The sequence below is a fragment of the Drosophila eugracilis genome, unplaced genomic scaffold (assembly GCF_018153835.1).
Source record: "Drosophila eugracilis isolate 14026-0451.02 unplaced genomic scaffold, ASM1815383v1 contig_2154, whole genome shotgun sequence".
In the NCBI taxonomy this organism is placed as follows: domain Eukaryota; kingdom Metazoa; phylum Arthropoda; class Insecta; order Diptera; family Drosophilidae; genus Drosophila; species Drosophila eugracilis.
In genome coordinates this window covers 8,773,157-8,793,430 of record NW_024573038.1, presented here as the reverse complement: position 1 = coordinate 8,793,430, position 20,274 = coordinate 8,773,157, and the positions used below count along the sequence as shown (strand labels likewise).

The following is a 20,274-nucleotide window of genomic DNA, read 5'->3' as shown; positions in this document are numbered from 1 at the left end:
GCTTGACAGTCGAATGCTGGAGCTATTAGCTTAGGATAAGTTCATATAGTTGAAGGATTTTCAGGCTGTACATAAAGAACATAAGGTTGTCTGGCTAAGTCTGACTAATATCTGACATTTTCCTACAATCTCCTTACCCCTAAATACCTTTAACCCCCTCGAAACACATTTAACCCAATTTCTTGACAAGCTATCATCACCAGATCATTAGTAAAAATTCAAACAAGATCACAGCCGCAGACCAATATCATGTTCAAGTGGATTCCTTTTCTTTTTCGGGCTTAATCGACGGCGACATCCTGACGCAGCAGTCTCCTAATTATCCGCACCATAAATATAAATCGAAACAATTGAGGCGCTGACGACAAATATTTTGACGTGGCGCCGCTTTTCCAGCTCCCTTGCCCCGGAGTCATGGTCCGTGGTTAATGTGTGCGGTCGCCACTTGAGATCGGTTTTGGTAAGCGGTAGCCACAGGGGAACTGAAAACCCGGCTTGTAATTGCAACTGAAACCGAAAACCAAGACGAGGAAAATGCAAGCCAAGCTGGAATGGTGAAGCGGATCACCCACATGTCATTTTAGTCATGGAATTCCTCTGGCACCTAGATCAGAATTCTGGCTAGCAAGATGGTAGGATGAGGTCAGGATATATCTAGTAACTTCTTAATATTGGTCTGGTCTGCAATTTTGTTTCAGAACAAAAAAATAACCCCAGCAACCTTAACCTTAAACTTTAAATCAAAAATCACAGTTCAAAGTAAACTTTCCTTTTTCAAATCAACAAAATTTTAAATAGTGATAAGTTTTTTAGGAAAATCTTTCGGAAAACAAGATATAAAATGTTTAAAATACGAAATATATCGTTTCTTAAATTTAGCAAAGACTTGATTAGCCCGCGCCTACTTGCTGATTCGGCTAAAAAAGGCGATTCAAAGAGCGAGTCCTGTAAGGAGGAGTCTAAGAAAAAAAAAAAGAAGAACTTGGATTTATGTGGAAGACGTGGGTTATTATATATCTTATATATATTTATTACCTTTATAATTTGGTATTTTCTTTTACCAGCTAAACTTCCCACCAAACCGAAGTGCAAGAATCCACCTGGCGGTGGTTCAGATGATAAATCTGGAGACAAATGTAAGAAAAACTGAAAGAGGTTCCTAAGTTGCTACATCAAGAAGCCAAATGATTTTCCACAATTTCATAATCAAAACTTTGAGATCATAGAAAGCCTTGAGGAACAGTTCAAACTACCTTGAGGTCAAATCAAATTTTCAGTTAATACATTATTCCTGAAATCAATTCAAAAAATGTCCCGTCTTTTGCTACAATGCCGAAGCACTTTGCTGATCCTTCGCCATCAGGCGGCGGCAGTGGAAAATGAGAACGGACTCTTTAGTAAGCTCATGGAAAAGTGTCAATCCTTCCGAAAGGAGCCCAAGGATGTGGCCGAGGAAGAGGAATCAAAGAGGTCATAGGTAAGGGACTTAACTTCTAGTTAAAGAATAGTTTTATTCTTTTTCCAATATTCTTTCCAGGCCTTCACAGGCTATAGCCAGAAGTCACCCCTTCCCTAAGAAGATCATATAATGGCCAACAAATTACCATATTGTTGCCGGGAGGCTCAACATGAATCGGGTCCATTTTACGGGCAGATCATAAAACAGAACGTGCACAGACATTATAAAGCCATAAAGCATCAACTAAAATCTGGCAAAAATAGCTTTGGAAGAACAGGCAATGCCCAGACTTGGACAAGTGATATAACATCATTTCCATGGACCGTTTACGATGTCTGCCAGACGGAGGGAGAATTTAAAGTGAAGAAAGGCAAGATTGACCAGGGGAAACGTATCAAAATTTTAAGCGAAACCAATTGTTAGATAAAAGCGATCGTTTTTGAATGAATTATAGGCATTATAATTTGGTGGGAAAAACTGCACAGCATCAGCTGGCAGGTGCTTAAAAGCTCCCACGTAACATCCAACTATAGTTGCAAGTCTTTGAAGACTGCGAAAAATCCAAAACCCAGATGCATGACAAAGATTAGCCAAAAGTCCAGAACCCCTGGGGAACTAATAAATCCCACATCCGTGAGTGGGTGGCTACTAAATGCTAAAGTCCTCACCCTACTTCTCTTGGTTCTTCCCATTTTTATGGCAATTCAATTGCATTTGCCAGCGACTTTAGTTTCCTGCCGCCGAACGATTTTCCTCTTTTTCCAGGCAGGTTGCAACCGTATGGCCATGTAAGATCTATATTTTCGGCTTTTCCTCCTTTGCCTGATGTAAACAAAAAACATATATATATATATATATTTATAACCCCCAACCATAGTCACACTTGTCGGTTCAAGTCGACCCAAGCCAATGGTTGGAAAACTCTTTTTTTTCCCAGCTCTATGATTTTATTTTTATATTTTTTCTCGGTTGCCTTGGATTGATCGAAACGAATCGGTGTAATATATGTTTCTGTGCTCGACTGTTTTTTGGGGTAATTATTACTTTATCGCAGTGTAAACAAATCGTGTCCGGCTAATTTTAGTTAAAGAGATTATTCGCTCTGCTTTTATGATTCTGCGGCCTCATTTTGTTGGCAAATCGCTGGAAATTTATGGCATTAATGGGGTTACTCGAGGTCTGGGGTATCTTTAATGTTGGTTTGGCAAAGGCAAATGTCTATGAAACATAAATCAATTTTATTAGTCGATGCATTTCAGGACATTTTATAGATCGGAACTTTTGTTGGAAAGATACCGAATAAAAAATTTCCAATCAATTAGCTTTTTGTACTATTTAATTTTTGGTACTAAGATAGTTTAGGATTAAAATCTAATTTTATAAGACCTCTGTGAGACACCTTTCCACTTTCCCAATCAATTTACTTTCTCAACTTGTCGACCTCTTGACGCCTTTTGAAAAACTGCCGAAAATCAATTGGATGATCCGACGATCGACGCCTGGAGAATCCATCAATGCTCTTTAAACGCTTCTCGTCGGCGGACTGCAACTTCACTTGGCTGCGACTGGAGATTGAAAAGGGGAAGTGGTAGATGGATGATAATGGAGGGAATTGCGGGGCTTTCCCGCCTGTCTGTTCCACCTTTCAACGGCCAGCGAAAGATTTCATCTGAAACTAAATTTTCCAGCTTCCCGAATTAACGGGGAAATTAATCTTCTCAATCTTGAGTTTGCCCAGTGCTAGGCCAACACATGTGCCAAACTCTGTATGTGGACACTGAGAGAAAATTAGGAATGAATTATTATTGAAAGGTATAAATCAGTTAAAAACAGCTGTTAAAAAGTTATCATCCCTTTTTAAATTTCCTTACCACATCCCGAATTTCCCATCAATCGAACAAAAATTCCATCCATCTTGTTAAAAATCATATCTATTTCTCACTGTGCATAGTTGGTGTGAGTTATCTAACGGTATATCTATTTCAAGGCCTTGCCCATCCTTGTAATTGCTCCTTCATCTTCTTCTTCTCTTTAGCTGCTGTTTTCTTGGCAGCTTGTTGTTTTTGGTTTCTTCTTTGCGATGCCGATTGAAGTTTTGGTTGAAATGCCGACATTCGTCAAATTTGTTGGCATCAGCAAACAGTTTGGGATTCCGATTCCGACTGCAACAACAACAACAGCAATAACAATGCGAGCAGCATGCGCCTCATTTGCCGGGATTGAGTGCAACAAAGATGGGTAGAGAGACCACCCAAAGTGCAGCATCGCTGTCTCTTGCTCGCACATGGAAAACCGCAGAAATCCATATTTCTCTAGCGTTGGCTTTTTACGATATATTACAGCAAAAGACCAAGCGATCATTCATTCATAAGGCAACGGGAATCATGATCCCGATCCCCTTTATTCCTATTCCCCTTGCCCCCTTTTTTTACCCTACGCCCCTCGACAAATGCCGCACGTATCGTGTAAACATGTGTAAATCATGACCCGTTGATGGCCTCTATTTGCCGGAGCGCAAGCGGGAGGGGTATAGGTTTTTTGGGGGAAGGGGTGGGGGTGCCACATGTGACGTCCTCCGCCGGCGGCAAAACTTTTGCACTGCGACCCCATCTTCATCCTCGTCTTCCTGCCCAGCCTTTGCATCTTTTTGTTTAGATAAATTAGCTGCGGAAAGCCCTCCCCGATTCACAAATTTCTTTTAATATCATCGATTGAGGCAGACAGAGGGCATTCCTTAACAAATATTATGTTTAGGAACTGTAAAAAAGGAAATATTTTTGTCTTTAACGAAATAAAATTGATGTTTTGATCGTTTAATAAAAATCTTAATGAGAATTTTTTTTTTCTTCCAAATTTAGTCCGTCATACAGAAGCCCAACTGTATCCCAATCAAATGCAACTGCAAACATTTGGATTCCAAATCAGAATTGTATTGTCCCAAAGGCAAATATTATTTATGCCAGGGACCTGAGAACTTTTTTCCTCCGGCTTGCGTGCATATTGCAGAGGAGAAAGAGAGCCAAAGAGTGGGGGATGAAAGAGGCAGACGATCGCCTGCATATTTGAATAACATCACATTTTCGGCTATGTTTATTTACACTTAAAGCGCTATAACAACAAACAAAAAACGAAAAGGCAAAGGGCAAGTTGGGCATAATGAAATTATGGATAATGGCTGACCAAAAGAAATAAGATCGTTTAGGTTGCTTAATAACATAAAAACATACAAAGTTGATATAATGGAAATGTTTTTTGGCATATGAAATATATTTTAAAATTGCCGCCCAATCAGGCAGATCTTAGTTAAGTTTCACTCAAACTAGTAATGCCACATAGTTTACTTAGCAAAGTTTCCAACCAGCCAATGCTGTCATACCTGTCATAGTTGAAAATGACCTAGCGCCAGCTGGCAATCGATCTTCAAAAAAACAACAAACGGTCTCACTAAACTCATACGATCAAAAGTGAATCATATTGCACATAGCAAAATCGGCGGATAAGCAAATTTAAACACGAATGAAATTTAATCGGCTTTGCCGCTACAGCATAAATCATAAAATATAGTAGTGCATTGGGTTTATTGAAAGAAAACCCAAAAACCAAAGCGTCCAAAGAAACCCTGCGTGTGAGTGGTTGTGTGCGTGCCCCTGCGCATGTGTGGTGTGTTTGTGTGAAAGGAGGAGAGGTGGAAACACAAAAAAAACGAAGAAAAAGAGCAGAAAAAAAGTGTACAGCCGACGACGCGCAGACGCATCTCGAATATCGTCGAAAATCGCGAGTGAAAAGTGCGGAAATCGCCGGGAAAAGCGGAAAAGCCCTGTTGCCAGGCCTTTGGGATTAAAGCGCGATAAAGACATAAAGCGAATATGGGTTGTGCCGTGAGTACAGCACGCGATAAAGAGGCCAGCGAACGGTCCAAAGACATCGATCGCGCGTTGAGGTTGGAGGGCGAAAGAGCCGCCTCGGAGGTGAAACTGCTGCTATTGGGTGCGTCTCCATATAATTTGATTAGCTTCCTGTTTGATTTACATTTTTCATCCAATTTTCGGTATTCCCCATATTGCAAATTATCTTATTTTTTTCAAAAGAGAAAGAGAGTTCTGAAATTCGCGCTCTGACCTCATTTTTCTTGTAGCTTGGGCGGGGTGGGTTTTCGGTTTCAGTTTCGGTTCCGTTTTTCGACTGTGGTGAGTTTAGCCCAGGATTTTTACCGGCTTTTCCCTATGGAAAACCATATGCAGGCGATCTAGCAACAGATTATTCATAAACTGGTTGAAAAATTGTAAAACCAAAGTTGTAGCTTTAAGAAAATGTTATCTAATTTCTCATTAACTTGCGCTAAAAAATGAATATACAAAATAAACTAGAATTATAATTACAAAAATTGTTAAGATAAGCTTAGTTAAAAAATTCTAGAAAAATTTAACTTTAATCTAAATGTAAAATACTTTTAGATAAATTTTTTTGAAATAATAACGGAAATTCAAAACGGAATTAAAGTTATTGATAAATTATTCAACAAAATCAGGAAGCGATTTAACATCAAATTTTACTTGGTTTTAATTTCATATAATTTTTATTTTAATAAACATTTATTGTTTTTATGTATCTCTTTGTTTATATATATCTACGTATGTATATCTTCGGAATTCCATTAAAAATCGGAAATATGGTTGGCTCAAGCTAAACAACTCCGTCTGTTTGTTTGGTGTGCATTATGCAATGTCTGTGTCCAATAATTTCGTTGGCGATAAGGGAATTGAACGTAAATTGAAACCGAATGTCAGTTCTCAGTTCTCAATTCTCGTCTAGTGGCACGCACTTTTCAGATCTTTTGGATCGATCCGAAACAAGTGGATCGCCGCCATGTGGAAACATGTTTGATATATGCACTTTGTTGGTGGTTCCGATAGTGGTGCAGCGGTTTTCGCTTAGTAGGAAAACCCATTCAAGCGGCGAGGCGCCAACGTATCGCATATATGGTGACCCGACCTCTGCGGCAAATGCAGTGAAATTAAATGCCGCTCGGCGTTGCAACCTTCTGCATTTAAATTTCCACTCATACACACATATCGATGTTGTAGATGTACGATTATGGGAACGATCATGTTTCACTGTCTGCGTGTGTACTTTTCATTTTCATTGCCATTCATTTTTTGAAAACAATGAAGTTGAGTTTTTCTCTAGCTTTTCGCTGGCGGCACTGTTGATTTGCTAATGAACCGAGCCAAGATGAGTAAGGCAGCAATTGGCAGGCTGAAAGGTACAGTGGGGATTGGCTACCTTAAGCACATAGCTGATCACAATACAATGTATGCATTTTTTTTAATTTTTAGTTATACAGAAAAATGTTTTAAAAATCTGTTGTTCATTGCACTTCGATTTTTCTTTCTTTTAAAGTAACTACTGTATTTGTGACCTGGAAAATTAAATTGAAAATCGTTTTCCCATCTTTAAAAAAAGCCTGGAAACCGGTTTGGGAATTATCAGAAGAAAGGTGCAGGAAAGATCTAGAGTTTTCATCCCCGCATTGTTTACTTCCCAATCCTCTATTATCTTTAAATTTTTCAGCTGTGTTTGTCCCAAACCCCAGGCTGACCAGTGTAAATGAGGCAGGTTTACTTAGACATGAAAACACCTTGCACCAGTTGCATTTCAGAATTTTCTTACTAACTTTTTTCCGCCGCCAACTGCACTTGATTTAATTGTTAGCATTGTTATTGTGGGCTGTGTTTGCACTTTGTGTGCCATAATTTTCTGTAATTTCTCTAGATCATAATGAAAACCGATCTCTGATCTCTGAGCCGTCGTTCGTTGCGCCTGCGCTTTGCTCTCTCTTGGTTGTTATTCCAAGCAACAACAACAACAACAACTCTCTTCAATCGCAAAGCTGAGTAATTGGCCGTGTTTTTGTTGCTGCTTTTTTGTTATTTGTTCGCTGACATTTCAAGTGGGGTGAACGATATTAGCGCAAATAAATGGCCCCGCCACCAAATGCAGCTGCTATTGCTACACTGAGAGAAATATTGTATACCAAATTGAACCTTAAGTCTTGCCTTTTCAGCCATATGTTTTGATATATCAGAAATTAGAAATCTTGGAGTTTTATCAGAGAAACTCCAAATATAGAAAATATCAATACTTCAGACTTTTTAAAAGTCGGAAACAGTTTCTTGTGGAATATAAAATATTACTATTATTTATCATCGAAAATGTTTCCGTTTTTTCATGTGCAGTGCGACCGCTTGCTCAAATTGGAATTGGAATTGTCAGCCCCCAACGCTGGGCTTATTGTGTAGATTTAATAAAGCTCCTCTGCTGACACTTAATTTATATTACACTTCTCTCCATCTTCCCCCTTTTCTGCACGCCATTCAATTGAAAAGTACAACTTTCAGTTGAATTTCTTTTTTTTTTACCCCCCCTACAAGCCCAAACATTTCGTTTTCAAGGGAAAATAATGTGAATTCTAGTATTAGTTTTAATGATATTCGCATGGAGAGAACCAAAGAGAGAGCTTTAAATTCGCTTTTGGGGCATGAGTAAGCAGCTTGTATATCTGCATTAAAAAAAAATATAATATATAATATAAACAAAATAATGTCATGCTTCTGCCGCACCAATATCAAAATCGAAACCCAGACTGTCAACACAGCTCTTAATCTAGAATTTTTTTTAAAGAACTCACATACCAACACACTTCAGTAAACTGAAAGTATCATTTGGCTTATCAAAATTATCGCTAAGTAGTGACCTTATACGTCAATTTCGAACAGCTATGTGGTCTATATAAATATTATATATATGGATGGTTAAATAATTGATGGAATCGTAATTTATATAAGAAAACGATGGAAATTTCATGATAAGCAGGATTGAGATCTGTGTGAAAGTCATTGGGGGTTGGATCGTATTTGGTGGGGGTTTCCGTTTTAGGGCCCCATTTCATCTGATTTAATTGTTTACGTTTTTAGTGGGTTCGTCGCAATTTCACACTCCCCGCTGATTAACACATTTCCCACTTCGATAACCGAGTTCAGGCGCCATTTAACTTGATTACTCATGGCGCAAACACTTTCTTACGATTCTCCTCCTCTCGCTGTCTTCAGCTATTTCTCTCATCGTATTGTTGTATGTGTTTGGAGGGGGTTTAGTCACCATTTCTAATGATGATTCTAACGCCGCTTAATAATTATCTAGTCAATTACTTGGTGCACTACGTTGCACGTTGCCTTAGAAAGTTCCCCCACCCAAAAAGGCAAATACAGTGGAAAATGTTTGAGTTTGCTTTATTTTTAGAATATTAGTCATTTTAATTTACAAATTAAAGTGAAAAATTTGTTAATTTAGTATTTCTGCTGAATATTAGATTTACCATTCTTACCAAATCTTAAAGATTTAAGATGTTTTAAAAATCTTTAACAAGCCAGGCTCTAAGATTCAACATGCTTAAGAGTTTTACATAAAGTTACATCAGAACGAGTTGGAAAAGTGAGAAAATACATATTTTTAAGCAGAAATTTAATTCTTAAATATGTTTTAAGATTTCTTGTGAATGACTTATCCTACCAAAGCTCTAAAAACCTTTTAAAAATATCTAATAAAAGTCATATTTTAATGTTTTTGTTTGTGGAAATGCCTAGTAAGATGAGCCCACTTCAAAGATTCTTCAATCCGATTCTCTTTTCTCCAATATCCACTGTATAATGATGTTAATTATAATACCGTTTGGTCATGACGATCGCGATGATGATAATGAGCTTGTAAACGCGGCCTCTGGATAGCTTTGTGCGTACCGCCGTTGTTCTTAGCCGGTCTCGCTTGTCCCTATTGTTTGGCTCTCGCTCGCACTCGCTGTCTTTCACCCTTGTTATGGCACAGCTAACGGTGCATTGATAAATGAATGCCCAGACGCACACACATACTAACGCACACACATTATGTTATTATTATTATTATTAAATTGACCTTTTTTTCTGCCGTTCATTTGTGAATTTTGTTTTGTTTGTTGGCTAGTCTGGTTATTTTTGTCCACACGGTGGCAAGTTTAAACATCGGCTAATGTCCATATTCGTATTCAGATCTGTCAGTTTCATCATTATGTGATGACCGTTGTTCGGCCATTATCTCTATGCGTCTCTGTCGCACCTTCCCGTGATTCCACCATAACGATATTTTTTATTGCAAAATTAGTAAGCATTGTTAGGATTTGTTGGAATTGAAAATATATACAGACAGGCATGTTTGAGTTGTTTATTGAAAATACAAAATAAAGGTCATTGAGTGCAAGTGCAGAGGGCAGGCGGAGCCAGTGCAAGAAAGATAAATCTAATGGAACTATCGAAAAGCGTTCTAACCTAAAGATCATAAACCCAACATCAACATTATATAATTGATTTTTTAAAGCAAATAATTTACAACCAGCAACCAAAAACCGACTTTTTAAAACCAATAATTATTAAGAAAAATATAAAAAAAAAATTTAATTACCCCCTCAAGCAACTGTACGCCCCAAGGTGGTTTTTTTAACCGTAGGTGATTTACTAACGAAAAGTAAAAACAATTCATAGTTTCAGTGCAAGTACCAAGCCCTGAAAGGAGTGAAAAAGTGAAAGTATAGTCGCAGCTTTTTAGTTTGAGTCGGAGGGAGCTTCGGCAATTACCTAATCATCCGGTGGCTGGGAATGGACCCAACTGCAGCAAAAAGTCGTCTTAATGTGCCATTGTTGCAATACTCCAACATCTTTCGCATATATATACCCATATATACCCATAGCTATATCCAAAGATAACTGAAATACAAATAAAACTTAGACCGGTAGCTACGGCTTGACGGCAAGAGTTGCCAATATTTTATTTGCCAATTTTCTCTATTATTTCATTTTCTACCTTCATCGAAAAGGGAAACTGCCGAGCACGTAATGTGATTATATTTTTTGTAATTTTTTATCATTCGAAAACCAGATAATAAACTCGTGTGGTGGTCAGCCCAGACGATTGTGTTTGTTTATTAACGCTGTCGGGTCAGGTCTCATTTTACAATTGAAAGCCTCTCAGCAAATAAAATTATGTCGAGTTAATTTTCTCCGCCCGTTTACCCGGCTTTTGATAAGTTTTGAAAACCGCTGGGTGGGTTCAATGAACTTAAGGGCTTGGCTTTATATTTATAAGGTAATGACGAATGAGCTAAAGTTAGAACTTGCAATTATTTATAAAAAAGATGGGTACATAACAGCTAATAATAATTAAACTAGAAACTAAGATAAATATTGTCTTTTTATTGATATGCTATAAAATATTATTAACCCCTATTCGGTGAACATTTTCTTGGTGTTGAAATCTGAGTTGAGGCGTCTCTACATTTGTATATATATAAAAACCATACGACATTCATTCATTTCTTAACATGACCAGCGCAATTAAGCGTAAACCGGCAGCTTTTTGGCCTTTTGAACTCGCAATTGAGCAACATTTCTTGATCAATTCATTCATGAATTCCTCTTCCGTTCTCAACGTTTGCATCTACACCCCGTTCCATAGTAAAACCATTGATTCATTCAATTTTACGCCCTGAACTTGAGTTCACGCCCACTGGGCAAGAAATTTGCATGATATTACTCCCTTGTTAAGATAACCCATTATCACATTACTAATTTTTATATTTTCCAATTCGCTATCCAGGAGCCGGAGAGTCTGGCAAGTCGACGATAGTGAAACAGATGAAGATCATCCATGACACGGGCTACTCACAAGAGGAATGCGAAGAGTATCGCCGCGTGGTCTTTAGCAACACGGTGCAGAGTCTGATGGTGATCATCAGGGCCATGGGACGCCTTAAAATAGAGTTTGCCGATCCTGGCAGAACAGACATTGCTCGTCAGTTCTTCACACATGCCTCCGCCGCGGATGAGGGAATCCTTCTACCGGAGATTGTGCTTTTGATGAAGAAACTTTGGGCCGATGGTGGTGTACAGCAGAGCTATGCCCGATCCCGCGAATATCAACTGAATGATTCGGCGGGATACTATCTCAACTCGCTGGATCGCATCGCGCAGCCGAACTATATTCCCACCCAGCAGGATGTGCTCCGTACGCGAGTAAAGACCACTGGCATCATCGAGACGCACTTCTCCTGCAAACAGCTGCACTTTAAGTGAGTTGTGATTACTTTTTTATATCTGGTTTATATTTATGATTCTAATGGATTGCATTTTTTATAGGCTTTTTGACGTGGGCGGCCAGCGATCGGAGCGCAAGAAGTGGATCCATTGCTTTGAGGGCGTTACAGCCATTATCTTCTGCGTTGCATTATCAGGTAATGTTTGCTTTAATTACTTTATATATTCAAAAACATAAAAGTGGCATTAATTTAAATTCCAAAGTATGACCCTCACAATCTGTAAAATACTAAAAATAGTATGCCCTTGGCAAAAGTCTTAAAGATCATCATTCTTATGTATGACTATACTATACTCCACTATCTTCATGACTATTAAATGTCAATAAACAACTATGTATTATGTAGTACTATCAAAAACATTTTATATAAATAAAATGAATACTATTAAGTTTAAACTTAACTTTATTTTATTTATGTTTTTAGGTTACGATTTAGTCCTAGCCGAGGACGAAGAGATGAATCGCATGATCGAATCCCTGAAGCTGTTTGACTCCATCTGCAACTCCAAGTGGTTTGTGGAAACCTCCATCATACTTTTCCTCAACAAAAAGGACCTGTTCGAGGAGAAGATCAAGCGATCTCCCCTGACGATATGCTTCCCAGAATACACAGGTAAAGGAAGAAACTTATTAATTTTAAATTTACAACATTTATTAACAAATTCCTGATCATTTTTAGGAACCAATACCTTTGAGGAGGCGGCCAACTACATACGCATGAAGTTTGAAAATCTCAACAAGCGAAAAGACCAAAAGGAGATCTACACGCATCTCACCTGCGCCACGGATACGAACAACGTGAAGTTCGTTTTTGATGCTGTCACCGATGTGATCATCAAGAACAATCTGAAACAAATTGGGTTATTCTAGGGAAGGGGCGGAGGATCACAAGATCATCATTATTTAGCTTGCGTCGTAGTATTAAAGGAAAACGCGCATCAACATTTCCATTAAAAGCTAAGAATTCGATACATTTACGCTACGCATATACGTAATCGTATGCTCCCCATATATGTTTTAAATGCGTTACATGCTTTTGACACACACACACACACACACAAGTAATTTTAATAACCGATTTGGTTGCCAGTAGTCGCGGAACAAATAACCAATTGCAATTTAGTTAACCGTGTCCATTAAATTGCACCTGTAAGTTAACTAATTTAAAAATTAGCCTAACAAAATGTAAAGTTCGCCAAAGGACAGCCGGTGGGTTTTGTATATCCTATCCCCCCTCAACCCGATCGGCTTTCTTTCGGATTTAGTTAAGTTTCGCGGGCTAAATGGCGATACCCAAAAGGGAACATCTCGAGTTGGTATCGTTCAGAGAGTGCCCTTTTGGGTCACGACATTTGCCGTACGTTTATTTTTTGCCAAGAGCTTGACAGCGTTATTTAAGGTGAAACTAGGCCTGAAGTTGTAAGCCCTAAAATGTAACTAGTTAACATACTAATATGTTTAGTAATAGCCTAAATAAAAGACAATTTATAAAAACACGAGTTATAGTTAATCTATGCCGGCAATGCTGCCCATCATCACTTTTAGACCTGCCAACAAGTTTTAATAAGGGAGATCCCCTTAATACTTTAAAAAATATATATTTAAAAGTGAACATTTTGAACACTTTGAATTTGAAATACCTGAAAACTATATACAGTTTAGAGTATGACTCAAGAATATATTTTCTTATAAATATAGATTTCCCCCTAAAGGAAAGGGACAGTATTCGGAAAGCGTTGCCACTCTGACTGTCAGGACGGAGTTGGCCTTTCCATTTTTTGCCTCAACCTTTCAGGCATTTTGGAATTCGTTTGCTTAAATTGTCTTTTGCTTCAGTAAAGACTTTTAACTCTGCTTTCGCTGTGAAAAACACAAAGAAGGAAAATGATTCGCGCTTCATTACTGGTGAAATTGAATCGATCGGTGGTAGGATCACTGGTTAATAACTGGGGTAAGTTAGTAGATCTTTCTAGAACCTTAAGACCAACTTGTTTTTTTTTTACCGTGAAGATAACTCCAAACTGCCAAATGTCATTTCCCTGAACCCACGTGCTGTGAACTTAATCCCAGCGCGTTGTTTTTCTGCTGGTGGTGACGATGAGAAGCCCAAAAAGGTGCCGCCGGGGTTCGTGGCTCCCTTGGGAAGTAACCCAGAGAATACCACTCGTAAGGGCGTGGCAACTTCAGAGGTACAGACGCCAGCCGTTTCCGTCGTCACCTCTGGTGGTAAAATAGGCAGAACCGTATCCCTGGACACCAATGCCATCGTTCGCAACAAGGGCACCGAAGAGAAATGCTCAGGTGACGACAAGAAGTCTGATGCCCAGAAGAGGGCGATGGAGGCCAAGGAGGCTGCTGCTAAACAGGTGCAGGAAATCATGGCTAATATGCCTAGCAGGCAGCAGACTGAGAAATACTTCTTTCGCGTTGTGGCATTCATTTATGACTTGTCCTATCTTACTGCCACCTGGCTGGTCAACTTTATCGAGCACAATATCGTCCAGAATCCCACAGTGCAGCACTACTGGAAGCGATTCCACGAGAAAATGGAGCAGGCAAAGAAGGATTAACTTCCAGCGAACCACAAATTTTTATTATACAACTTATGCGAAAGCAACAAAATAAAAACAAATCGCTGACGAATCCAAAATTACATTTGACTTGGCGAATTTCTCCCCCATTTGGTATTTAGATTAGAGTTGAGGTGTAGCCTTCCAGAAGTTTGGCCAAGAATTTGAGTATTTGATTACGAGCAGCCACAAGTTGGGGCGGATCGGTTTTCACCGGCTCATACATATTGGCGCAGTGAGCAGTTCCTAAAAGAGAAAGATAAATGTATATATAATAACATATTGATAAACAAATCCATCTACATACCTTCTATATAAATTGTAGGAAGTGCTGGGTTTGAAGATTTCACCAGTCCCAGAGCATGCCATGGATCAATGGAACCATGAATAAACAGAACATTTGTGGTTTTTGGCTTCAAAGCACCATAATTTTCATTGGTACCGGACACTACCAGATCCAAGAACTTGGCGTCCATGTTTTTGGAGAACACATCCATGCACTGACGGATGAAGAAGTCGACTCCAAAGCGACCCCCGAATGTGTCCGCCTGATTATTGGAGGTCTGATAGAAACCGAATTCATGACAGGTTTGGTAGGTCCATTGTCTCATTCCCTTGGCCGTCTCTGAATCCCAGGAAACGTTCTTCATATCGGCTACCATCTTATCGTACTTGTAGTCCAGGCAGGTGGTGTTTGACTCCTTCAAAAGCATGTCGTTTACCAGGCCCAAGCGGGTTACTGGTGGACCCGCGGTGGTGTTCAGCATTACATCGCAAATCTGTGGAGATAACATACTTAGTAGTGCTAGAGAAGTACATAAGGAGTGTTAAACCCACGTCGTCAATGGTTATGGTTGCATGGGGACTGTTATCCTTATTGTACTGCACCACTCCTGCAAAGTTGCCTGCTAGATTCTCCAAGAAGTTGGCCATGTCTAAGTCGTTTTCAATGGAATCCTTAATGGGAGTGCAAGTCCTAAAAAGCGAGTTTAAATTAATTAATGACATTTATCCTTACACAACTTATGGAACTTACTTAAACTTTTCATCCAGACTGCGTTGACCGATCATGTGCTTTAGGAGGATCTCCACCTGGGCAAAGCTGCGGGTCACTGCTTCCACACATTCAGGTTTGTAGGCAGCTAGCGAAGCTTTGACCACCTCAAAGTACTCTTTAAAGTCAACTTCAGCCAATAGGGGACCACTGGAACTGATGGATCCATAGATGAGCTCAGGATACTTCTCCCTGGCCCAGGCAGCCAGCGATCCGGGATAAGAACCGCCGAAAGCGATCCATTTCTGACTTTCGGCCAGGTTGAATTTAACCTTCATGGCGGTCACAAAGGTAGCTAAGTCCTCCAGAGCCTGCTCAGAAGTCAGATAATAAAGATTTTTGGTGGATAGATCCTCCGTTGGGTGACTCTTGCCGTAGAAACGGTGCTCCAGCTGCACGCAGAGGGCTCCAAAATGCTCGGCATAGTGAACCCAAGCTCCTTCCCTCATCCACTTAGCCGAGGCTTCTCCCTCGCCACCAATCATCAGGAATATTGGTGCTGAGCTATCATTTCGGTAGTAGTCGGCATTCACAAAGTATCGTTGCTGCCAGGTGCGCTTGTCACTTGCCTTAAAGTGGTCCAATTTCTGCTGGAACCAAAGATCCTCGGAATAATGGAATCTCTGGAGTGTTGGTATCTTGCTTGGCTCCCCAAGGAATCCATTATCCAGTCTGCCGCGTCGAAATCCTATGCCATCGATGGGAACTATCAGAATTCCCAGGAGCAGAAGCCCCAATCCCAGAGGCCACGGAACGCCCCTCATGTCTTCTTTGTTTGCTTGGGTCAAGTAGAAATTCCAGAAATTAGATCGAAAACCTCGAACACAGTTCAACTGTAAATAGCGACTGAAGAGTGGTGTGAGCTATTTATATAGGCACCGTTATGTGTGTCGTCGCACTCTCCTGATTATTCAGTTCTCGTTACATTATTTTCGCAAAGCAAAGCCGGCTAATGCAAAACAAAAACATTAGGGGGATTCATTTTTACTTATTGAGTTTGCGCATTGGCATTACTTCTATTAAATATATTTTTGGAATTAAAACAGATTTGCTTTATCACAAAATATTTAAATTCCTTTTAATTAGGTGAATTTAAGTTTAGATTTAATTTGTTCTATTTAGTAGATACATTTGACAGCACTCTTGATGTGGTGGTATCTTTTTATTGTCAAAGAACGGTAACACTTATTTCAATTGCGCGACTTTTTGTTTGTGTTTTTACAAACATAATTTAGTTTTTTTTAATAATATTGGCACAATATCTTATCATGGATTTTGATAGCAGTACTTACGATCAGAAGTATTTTAACTTCACATCGACACAGCTTTCAGCGGAGCGTGAGTATTATCTCTCTATATAAAAGGAAGGCGTCTTTACCCATATTTCTTATAGGAGAGCATATTGTGCAGGGCATCATTAAAAAAGGAATTGGACAGATCATAGATAAAATAAAGACCCCAGCAACATCGGATTTATTGGAGGCCCAGAAAGAAACCGTTGAAAATCGTTTTAATGCATCCGCGTCCAAGGGTTTGAAAGCCCTGAGAGAACTGGACAGCAAGGTGTTCCACGTTCCATCACATGTACTGCATCCGGAACACGTATTCTTCGAAAATCAATTCACCAGCGAGGAGGAAGAGCAGAAGACAGCCAAACTAGAGGAGCTTAAGAGTAGATATCGAGAGGTAACAAGGGGGTTAATGATTTAGAGGTTACTAATATAAGTTTAAATCTTACTTTGGATATATCTTATACAGTCCTAAATAAATTATAAAATTTTTTTACGAATTTAAAATTGCCTTTCAGAACATGGCTATGCTGGCCCATCTAAAAATTGAGGAGGAGAAATACACTGCCATGGAGGATCTCATCCAGAAAGAGGTTGAAATGCACGCTCGTGTCCAAAGGAGTTGCGCCTCCCTCAATGTGAGCAAGCTAAAACAGTATTGCGCCAAAGTTCCCGGTCATCTAATAACGTCCGAAAAAGACACAAATAATACAAAATAAGTTATAATTTTCTGCTCATTTTAAAATAGATTTAAATTGCAAATTTAAAATGTCTACACTTTTAAAACTTATTGGCTTTTGCCACATCTGTTGTTTAATACATTTTAAATTAAAACTATCATGAAATTAAAATTATTATATATTAAAAAAATAATTAAACTAATTTTTATTTAATGGCCAGATCTAAATTACCATACAAGGTGCTCCTTCAGTAGCAACGGAAACCAAGCAACGGTCGCTGTTTGAAAATTTCAAATGCGTTGTTTTCAAACAAAAAACAAGCCGGCTTGAAACCTTCAAAGCACCTGGCACAGAACAGACAAAACCCCCCTCATATGTTAAATTTCGAATCGTATATTTTGCTATAATCCTCTAAAAATGGGTGATTCCCAAGACGCCTGCAGGCAACTTCTTCCCCGCGCGATCTTCGGGATCAACGGAAAGGTAGAGAATGGAGTGCGCCAACATCCGATCACCGGATCCATTATCTTTCCACTTGGCAACAAAATAGGTATTGCCGATTATAAGAAGAACACCCAGGAGTTTGTGGCCGGACATACAAATACTATATCATGTCTGGATCTAAGCAAGAGCGGGAAGTACATGGCCTCGGGCCAGATAAACCATATGGGATTCCGTGGATATGTGATAATCTGGGATTACGATCAGCGCAAGGAGATCTCTCGTCATGATCTTCACAAGGTATCAGTCCAGGCCATATGCTTTACTGCCCAGGATCGCTGCGTGGTGTCTATTGGGGGAGTAGATGATGGATCCGTCATCGTTTTCGATATGGAAGCATTGTGAGTGACCATATCATAAATTCTACCTGAATTCTAACGAATGTTTTTCCCATTCTAGCTCTCCCATCTGCCAAACACCCGCCTCGAGGGCTATATCGGGAAATGCCCTGACAGTCCGACCGATGCACAACAATCCGTACTTTTTCGTAACTGCCGGAGATCGCCATCTGCGCCTTTGGAGTATACTGCGCGAAGAGAAGAAACTTTACGTTCAGGATGTCTTAATGGCCAGCAAGACACGGGTTTTCTACTGTGCCCGCATCGATAAGAGTGATGAGTTTGCCTATTTGGGCACTGGAACTGGCGATATTGTAAAGATCGTTCTTAACTGTTGCGATCGAGATCATGTGAGCAAGCCAGGATCAACCAGTTGTATACTGGGAGCCTTTGGCACCCACAATCCCCGAAAGCCAACTGGCAGAGACTGCGATCGCTATGTAAATGGTGTTCGTGCTTTATATGTTTTGGAAGGAGGACGTCTGCTCATTGGAGCTGGAAATGGTGATATCGAGCTGGTGGAGGAACGAACTGATGTGCCGCTTATTAACTTCCGGGATTATCCGGGTCCTACATGGCCATATCTACGCACGTTGAAGAAGACTCATGTTTCGGGGAGGATTTCGTCTTTCGTCCGCTCCAAGCCGGAAATGTTTTACATCTGCACGGATACTAATGAGATTTATGGACTTAATATTAAGACTTGGGTGCTTAAGTTGTTGCGAACATGCCACACAAAGTCGGTTTACTGCATCACGTTTCCCAAGTGAGTTACACTATATAGCTTTAATATATATTCCTAATTGAATTTTAAATATTTCAGAAACTATTCTGGCGTTTTTGCGACTTCCGGCAGGGAGTGCATCCGCATCTGGTCATCTGGACGCAAACAGGAGCTGCTTCGCATCATGGTCTACAACTTTAACTGCGCTTGCGTTCGCTTTACCCATGATGGCACCAGTATTGTCTCTGTATGGAATGATGGAATCATTCGGGCCTTTACTCCCATCACCGGAAGACTCATCTATGCCATACCCAATGCACACAACAAGGGTAAACATATTGAATTTCGTTATAATATTATTATTCTAAACTTAATACCTAAATGCAGGTTGCAGTGCTTTGGCTGTAGCTTCCACGGGTCGCCTAATCGTCACGGGTGGTATCGAGGGACAAGTGAGAGTGTGGAAGATAGATCCCTATCGTCAAGATCTTGTGGGTGTCCTGAAGGATCACTCTGGACCCATAACCTCGCTGGATATGAATTATCTAGACACTGAAGTGATCTCGGCATGCACTGATGGCTCTTGTGTGATCTGGGATATAAAGTGAGTTGAGTGAGGAAAAATCTGTATAAGGTTTTAATATATTGTTTTCAATCCCCGACAGACGCATGACCCGTAAGCAAGTGGTTACTGCCAACACTCAATTTATGTCCGCTTCCTACTTTCCAACTGGAGTTCAAGTAATTACCTGTGGATCGGACGGCAGAATCATCTACTGGATGGTGTACAATGGAGCCTTGATCAGGGAACTGACTGCCTCCAAGAAGTCCTCTGTTAACTGCTTGGCCATGAATGAAACTGGGGACTACTTTATCAGCGTGGGCAGTGATCTCCAGGTTAAGCTCTGGGATTACAACAGTGGTGCAGTGGTGGGCTTGGGTTCCGAACACGCCTCCTCGGTAATCAGTTGTGCCTATAGTCCTTGCATGACCATGTTTGTCACTGGAAGCACAGACGGATCGCTGATTATCTGGGATGTGCCGAGGGACTTCTGGGGCAGACCCAATCCACCGGATGCTACAAAATACTCGTTGCCCAAGACTACGTCCAAGTCTAAGATGAACGAAGTACCGTCCAGAGTGAATTCTGGCACAAATCTGAAGACTCCGAAGGGCGAAAACATAGATGGGCTGCTGAAGGCCACTCCTAAAGACGACCTATGTTGCGTGGAGTGTCCACCTTGCGCCAAAAAGGAAGCCAAGGTCGGTGATCCATATGCCGAGTGCGGAATCGTTCCGGATGTGAGGAAGTGCTGAGGTTTATTCGTTTGCGTTTACTATATTTTATGAAATAAATGCAACTTTTCTTTAGTCGTCAGCTTAATTTAAGTTTTTCTTAAAAATTTTTCTAAAATCATTAAAAAATAATTTTTAAATTCAAACCGACAGTTGCAAAAATGTGACCGCTTTTGGAAATGGT

The 20,274-nt window shown here is 39.9% G+C and overlaps 7 protein-coding genes across 7 annotated transcripts; 6 read left to right on the top strand and 1 right to left on the bottom strand.

The window, feature by feature from the left end:
- The first annotated feature begins 769 nt into the window (after window positions 1–769).
- Window positions 770–1,180, top strand: LOC108113925. Its single transcript, XM_017224632.2, has 2 exons — window positions 770–1,001; window positions 1,065–1,180. The coding sequence occupies exons 1-2, from the start codon at window positions 842–844 to the stop codon at window positions 1,148–1,150; spliced, it is 246 nt and encodes an 81-aa protein (XP_017080121.2). The 5' UTR covers window positions 770–841; the 3' UTR covers window positions 1,151–1,180.
- LOC108114003 lies at window positions 1,166–1,907 on the top strand. The gene is made up of 2 exons (XM_017224751.2): window positions 1,166–1,477; window positions 1,538–1,907. The coding sequence occupies exon 1, from the start codon at window positions 1,310–1,312 to the stop codon at window positions 1,475–1,477; it is 168 nt and encodes a 55-aa protein (XP_017080240.1). The 5' UTR covers window positions 1,166–1,309; the 3' UTR covers window positions 1,538–1,907.
- A 2,982-nt stretch (window positions 1,908–4,889) lies between these two features.
- LOC108114108 (G protein alpha i subunit) lies at window positions 4,890–13,132 on the top strand. The gene is made up of 5 exons (XM_017224871.2): window positions 4,890–5,446; window positions 11,141–11,612; window positions 11,680–11,774; window positions 12,063–12,251; window positions 12,318–13,132. The coding sequence occupies exons 1-5, from the start codon at window positions 5,326–5,328 to the stop codon at window positions 12,506–12,508; spliced, it is 1,068 nt and encodes a 355-aa protein (XP_017080360.1). The 5' UTR covers window positions 4,890–5,325; the 3' UTR covers window positions 12,509–13,132.
- A 98-nt stretch (window positions 13,133–13,230) lies between these two features.
- Window positions 13,231–14,288, top strand: LOC108114112. Its single transcript, XM_017224875.2, has 2 exons — window positions 13,231–13,589; window positions 13,649–14,288. The coding sequence occupies exons 1-2, from the start codon at window positions 13,523–13,525 to the stop codon at window positions 14,206–14,208; spliced, it is 627 nt and encodes a 208-aa protein (XP_017080364.2). The 5' UTR covers window positions 13,231–13,522; the 3' UTR covers window positions 14,209–14,288.
- Window positions 14,205–16,213, bottom strand: LOC108114104 (putative serine protease K12H4.7). The gene is made up of 4 exons (XM_017224863.2): window positions 15,245–16,213; window positions 15,046–15,184; window positions 14,516–14,987; window positions 14,205–14,454 (listed from the first exon to the last, which is right to left on the bottom strand). The coding sequence occupies exons 1-4, from the start codon at window positions 16,024–16,026 to the stop codon at window positions 14,327–14,329; spliced, it is 1,521 nt and encodes a 506-aa protein (XP_017080352.2). The 5' UTR covers window positions 16,027–16,213; the 3' UTR covers window positions 14,205–14,326.
- Window positions 16,214–16,431: 218 nt separating this feature from the next.
- Window positions 16,432–17,424, top strand: LOC108114113. The gene is made up of 3 exons (XM_017224876.2): window positions 16,432–16,600; window positions 16,656–16,948; window positions 17,070–17,424. Exons 1-3 carry the CDS (start codon window positions 16,531–16,533, stop codon window positions 17,268–17,270), a joined length of 564 nt encoding a protein of 187 aa, XP_017080365.2. The 5' UTR covers window positions 16,432–16,530; the 3' UTR covers window positions 17,271–17,424.
- A 54-nt stretch (window positions 17,425–17,478) lies between these two features.
- LOC108114103 (cilia- and flagella-associated protein 52) lies at window positions 17,479–20,165 on the top strand. The gene is made up of 5 exons (XM_017224862.2): window positions 17,479–18,073; window positions 18,132–18,836; window positions 18,894–19,123; window positions 19,182–19,398; window positions 19,460–20,165. The coding sequence occupies exons 1-5, from the start codon at window positions 17,649–17,651 to the stop codon at window positions 20,109–20,111; spliced, it is 2,229 nt and encodes a 742-aa protein (XP_017080351.2). The 5' UTR covers window positions 17,479–17,648; the 3' UTR covers window positions 20,112–20,165.
- The last annotated feature ends 109 nt before the right edge of the window (window positions 20,166–20,274 follow it).